Raw genomic sequence first — 6000 nt, forward strand, 5'->3', positions numbered from 1 at the left:
CACAGCACTGTGAAGCTGTTTGCAGCCTCTGCAGCGCAGGTTCAACTCCCAGCCGGCCAAGGAGATACACACATGGTGTGACAGGCCTCTTCTGTCTCACCTGCTGCTCCCCTCAGCAGTGTGCTTCGGTCAGTCTGCCTGTTCTGTTCCCCACTCTGTGTCTGGTGAATTCTCTCTCCCTCCTGCACATCTGGCCTGTACCCCAGTTCTTGTATAAATAAATAAATCTTAAAAAAAAAAAAAGAAATCAGATACCTCCTTTACTCCTATCACTCGTTTGTTTCTACTGGTGATAGAAATAAAGCAGTTCGGGCCTCCCCGGTGGCGCAGCGGTTGAGCGCTGGGTTGCGAAGCTGCCCGCAGCCTCTGCAGCACCCGTTTGATCGATCCCCGGCTGCTCCCCGGCCACCGGAGGAGGGTCCCACATGGCGCACAGACCTCTCCTGCCTCCCGCTGCTCCCCTCAGCAGTGTACTTCGGTCCTTCTGCCTGCTCTGCTCCCTGCTCTGGCTCTGGTGAATTCTCTCACCCTCCCACGCTTCTGACTGTACCCAGTGCTTGTATAAATAAATAAATAAATGTTTAAAAAAAAAAAGAAAAATCTTTAAAAAAAAAGAATTTATTAAAAAAAAAGAAATAAAGCACTTTCTCAAATTATGAGTAATGGAATATGCAAGGAGTAGGAGATCTGTTATCTTCAATGTTACTCATTGTTCACACACATACTGTAGATGCATGGCCAAAGACAGAAAATACATGCTAATGAGTTCCAGAATGCCATAAGTCATTGGCACATTTTAAAGGTGCTAGAACACGCACGCGCGGGCACACACACACACACACACACACACACTTGCATAATCAGACTATAGAGTACTTTTTAAAATTGAGGTAACATTGGTTGGTTTACATAATTGTTTTAGAGGTGTTGTTACCATACTACACCTACCACAGAACCCACAGTCCATCCCCAGAGTCCATTATGTTCCCTCCCCTTTGTTCTCATTTTTCCTGGTGCCCATCTCCTGCTGGGCACCTGGCATCAGCTTTCCAGGGCTTGTTAGTTTGGCATTATCTGATCCTTTGTTTGATATCTCTATATTCCACATGTAAGTGACACCATCTGGTATTTGTCTTACTCCTTGTAGAAGACTATATTAGTACATGGAGTGGAGGTGGGGAAACTACGTACAAGTAAGTACATGGGGCTATCATTTTACAAAAAAGAAAAAGAATGATAGTTAGTGGTTATCTTTGGATGATGTGATTACAGGTGATTTTTTTTTTCTCTTGACTTTCCATGTTTCTTAAACTTCCAGTACTGAGCATATATTACTACTCTCTTAAATTACAAGTTTTGAGGATTCCTTTGTGGTCCCATATATGGTGGCGTTGGACAGTATATGTGACTCCACTGTTTCTAGAAATCACCAGGTTACCCAGTAGTCCTAGTGGCAAGCCAGTAGCAACTCCAAGTTTACAAAGTGTTCGTGCTAGAGATTTAACAATCTTTAGGGTTCTGATCAGTTTGGAGAATTTGCAACAACTACTCAGTTCAGTCAAATCCATTAGGTTTTTCTCTGACCAAAAGGGGATTTCTGAAAATGCTCAAGGAACTACTTTAATCACACAGAGGTCTTCTAGATGTTAAAGATCATCTCAGCCACAAAGCAGAGATCCCTCAGGCTAAAAAAGCAAGAAAGAATGAACTCAGCAGAGGGTGGTGGGGGGAGAAAAGAAGATCCACATTGAGGCATACACAAGCAGATACCTTAATTTGTTTATTTAACAAATATTAAGCATCTGTTATACTAGGTGCTGAAGATAATGGTGAATGATATTTAATGTCTATTCTCCAGAAGTTTATGGTCTTGAGCAGGGCTTCCCAACTGGCACTACCAAAATTCTAAGCCAAATGAGTCTTTGTTTGGGGGTGAGAATAGGGGCTATGTGACGTGTTGTAGGGCGTTTAACAATATTCTTGGTCTCTACCCACTAGATGCCAGTAGCCCCCATCTCCAGATGTGACAATCAAAAATGTCTCCAGATTATACAAAATGTCCCCTGGGAACCAAAACCAAGCCCTACTGATAACAACTGGTCTAGAGCAGTGTTGTCCAATATAACTTTTTATGATAAAAAGTTCTATATCTGTGCAAACACAGTCACCACTAGTCACATGCGCCTGCAGGGTTTATGAAATGTGACTAGTACAAATGAGGATCTGATTTTTTAAAGTTAATTTTAACTAATTTCAATTTCATAGCCAGACATGGCTGGTGGCTACTTGATTGGACAGCGAGATCTTGAGGACCTCCATACACCAAGAAATAGTAACCTGACCTTCACTTTTAGGGTCAGAATTAACTTCCTCACTCTCAGTTTTCTCTTCCACTGGCGCCTGTATCATCTGGTCCTGTATTACTTTTACTCTTTGGGAACTCAGTCTGCCTTCCGTCCGTGCAGGCACATTGGTGGGGCTGTCTAAATTACTTCAGGGCCCCAAGTCTCATACTCAATTGTCTAAATTCAAGCAATACAGTTTGGTGTGCACTGGAGGAATTTCTGAACTATGGCAGCTGTCCTCAGAAGCGGGAAGAGCCAGAGCAGGGCCGAGGAGGGCCGGCGGGAGGGCACCAGCTAGCCAGTCCCCTGCCTCTCCGAGGCCCGCGTCCCGCCGGCTTCCCGACCCTATCCGTCGGGTCGGCCAGCCCTCGAAGGACTCCCAGGGCGACTTCTCCTTACTTCTTCTTGTCTTTGCCTTTCCTTTTGTCCCTCCCCTTCGCCGGCATCCCAGCTGCTCGAGCGGCGCGGGCAGGGGTGGTCGCCACTACGCGACTCCCCCGCCTGGCTCTGTTGCTAAGGAAACCAGCACGCCGAGCGGGGATGTGTCCGCCCGGCCGTTGCGGGAGCGCGGAGAGCGCACGCGCGCGTGACGTGGCCCGCCGCCGCCGCCGGGGCCCAGTCCGCGGGCCGGGCGCGGGGGGCGGGGCGGAGAGCGCGCCGAGGGCGGCGGGTGGCCGCGCCGGGGCGGCGCGCGCGGTGAGTGTGCGAGCGGCGGGGGCGCCCAGCCCTGACTGGGGTGCGGCGCGGGCCGCGGGCGGGGCGCGGGCGTGCGGGGGCGCTGGTGCGGGCCAGCCGCGGGCGGCGGCGCGGCGTCCTGCGGGCCGGGCGTCTCGCGCGGCGCGGCTGTCGGGGCGCCCTCGCCTCAGGAGGCTTCCTCGGGCGTCCGCCCGCCCCGCCGCGGCCGTCACGGCGCCGCCCCCCGCCGCTTGGCCGCCCGGGCGCCTCACCCGGGGGCCTCCCCTTCCCGCGCGCCCCGCCCGCCGACCTGCCTCTGCCTCGCTCTCGCCGCGGCCCCTCAGCCGCCCCGGCGCTGGTCTCCTCAGCCCTCCCCCGGCTGCTGACTCTGCGCCGAGCCCGGGAGGGACGGAGCACCCCGCCGACCGCCCGGGCCAGAGTTGTGTGACGGGGCGGTTGAGGACTCCCCGGGCGCGGCGGGGTTGGGGCGCCCGGGCCCGGGGTCCGGGAGCCCGGCGGAGGCAGAAGTGCTGTCACCCCGGCGGGAGAGGCTCCCGGGGCGGGAGGGGGTCGGGCCCGCGGTCCGGCTGTGTCCTGTGACCCACGCCACCCGCCCAGAAGCGGCCCGGCCTTCCCTTTCGCTGACACTTCGTGGGTCCCCACCCCCCTTCACTGCGAGTTGAAAGCCTTTTGGTGTCTTTTCCTGAGCGCCACTATGAGGAGTACTCACAAGTATTCTCCTTTTTCGGAGGAGGTGCTCTGTGATTATGCTTCATTCAGTGGCAGTGAGTCATTGAGGGAGTTAGTGTTCTGGGTGCCAAGACGTTTGTTCTGGAATGGCTTGTGATTGAAGCTCTCCGTTACCCATTTCAAACGGAATTTCAGTTTTCTTTGAAACTGGGTTGTCGAGCCTTGCTTGCTTTCTCTAGGCAGAACTTAAACCCCCACACCCCTCCCAGTGATCTCTGACCTCCGATTCACCCTCCCCCACTTCACGTCCCCCACATTTTCTCCTCCCTGCTTATATAGCTTTTGTTTCTAGATTCTGTGGTTAGAGGGAACATGATGATTTGTTGATGAGCACTGAGAATCTTTTTTATTGATACCATCTGCTAGCATGACCCTGGCTTACTTTGTTTCTGGTGCATCTCCACTTCTGCATGTCACAGTCCTTTGGGTCCGTAATGGAAACACCATAAGTTGAGGGAGTTTTCCCTGATAGGGAATCTGTAAAGTTTCCATTAATTTCAGGTTCCATCAGTTTCAGGTTCTGAAAATACATCCTGTTGATAGATGCAGAAAAGCGAGAGTAGGACATTTACTATCACCGGTTTTAAGTTTGGAATTCATTCTAAAATTTGGTTACTGTGCTTTTTAGTGTGAAAGTCTGTCTCTAAGACTTTCACCATTTAAACATAGGTTTACAGACTCATTTAAAAACAGTAATTTGTCACGATTATTTCTAAAGTGTGCACAGTACTTTAATTACATGTATTACAGTTATTTTGTACGACAAAATAACTGACTGTGAGCTTGATTTTCTAGTTAACACTGTTGTAACATGAATATGGTTGAAAGAACTGCCTTAATTCCTACTGTGGTAGAAGTGGTTCTAGAATCTGTAGTCTTCTGAATCACTGTTCTCTGCCAAAGAATTGGATGTTATTCAGCCATTTGTTAGTAAGAAACAATAGATGGTATAGATAGTAGGGTAGGAAGTTGCTAGTTAGCAATTCCTCTGGTAGTATTTGCTTCCATAATTTTTGGTAGTTTTGCTGTGAAGTTTCAGGGATTATTTTGCTAAATAAATTTGCTTTGTTTTGTTGTTTAGAATGCTAATGCTTTAAATACTTGGAATAAGCCATATAATGTTTTGACTTGGCTTTGTAATTTTTTTTTTTTTCAGTTTGCATAGTTCCTGATCAACAGAAATGTGGAGTATCTTGACTGAATCCTCATGCAGACAAGATGATGATGGTGCTGGTAGGCAGGACAAGGTAACAATTCTGTTAGCTTAAAATTGTACTTCGTGAAGTTTTTTTCTTTTTTTTTCGTGACTAGGATTCTTTTTTTGGGAAATTATGGTAACTTTCTCTTGTCCCATTGAATGTAATTCCATTAAGTTTGGAGATGCTAAAAACCAAGTACAAAATATAATACAATTACAAAGTATATATTTTGTAAATACATTTTGTAAATACTATGTAGTATTTCTAATTTTTTTTCTTCCAGTAATTTGAAATTGGGTTTACTGTGCAAAGTCATATGTGACTATTTTGGTTTAGCTTAGAAACCAAATATCTCCTTTAGTTTGGAGACTAAGTTTTTCCTTCTAAATCATCCTTGAGGGCCTCCCCGGTGGCGCAGCGGTTGAGCGCTGGGTTGCGAGGCTGCCCGCGGCCTCTGAGGCGCCGGTTCGATCCCCGGCTGCTCCCCGGCCACCGGAGGAGGGTCCCACATGGCACGCGGACCTCTCCTGCCGCCCGCTGCTCCCCTCAGCAGTGTCCTTCGGTCCTTCTGCCTGCTCTGCTCCCCATTCTGGCTCTGGTGAATTCTCTCGCCCTCCCGCGCTTCTGACTGTACCCAGTGCATGTATAAAATGAAAACAAACAAATAAATAAATAAATAAAACATGTCTCTATTTAAAAAAAAAAAAAATCATCCTTGAAATCATGTGATAGCAGATCCTATAAGTGGAAGAGACTGGGTGAAGAGATTTTGATTTTTTTTTTTTTCCCCACACAGCCTTTTGAATCCTGGATAATATATTATTGTCCAAATTATATCTGAAGGGACTAATTGAATATCAAGGGGAGTTAATTACTTTCATCCTATTTTATTATATGTGCTGCTTGCATAGAATTCTATAGGTATTACCTTGTGATATTATAACTAGTTCATATCACTGTAGGGGCATTGTAAGGAATTCTAGAGATCAAAGATCAACTATTTTAACATTTCATTCTTTTATAGATATGAT

The 6000-nt window shown here is 47.9% G+C and overlaps 1 protein-coding gene across 1 annotated transcript in view; it reads right to left on the reverse strand.

Moving 5' to 3' along the window:
- Positions 1-2791, reverse strand: part of BBOF1 (basal body orientation factor 1) — a gene marked incomplete at both ends in the record, with an annotated part of 32412 nt that extends 29621 nt beyond the window's left edge. Inside the window, one exon of the mRNA XM_084240314.1 lies at positions 2745-2791. Within this exon, the coding sequence (XP_084096440.1) occupies positions 2745-2791 (47 nt within the window). The remainder of the gene's footprint in view (positions 1-2744) is intronic.
- Positions 2792-6000: the final 3209 nt, after the last annotated feature.

Source organism: Talpa europaea (assembly GCF_964194135.1).
Source record: "Talpa europaea genome assembly, chromosome: 8".
NCBI lineage: Eukaryota > Metazoa > Chordata > Mammalia > Eulipotyphla > Talpidae > Talpa > Talpa europaea.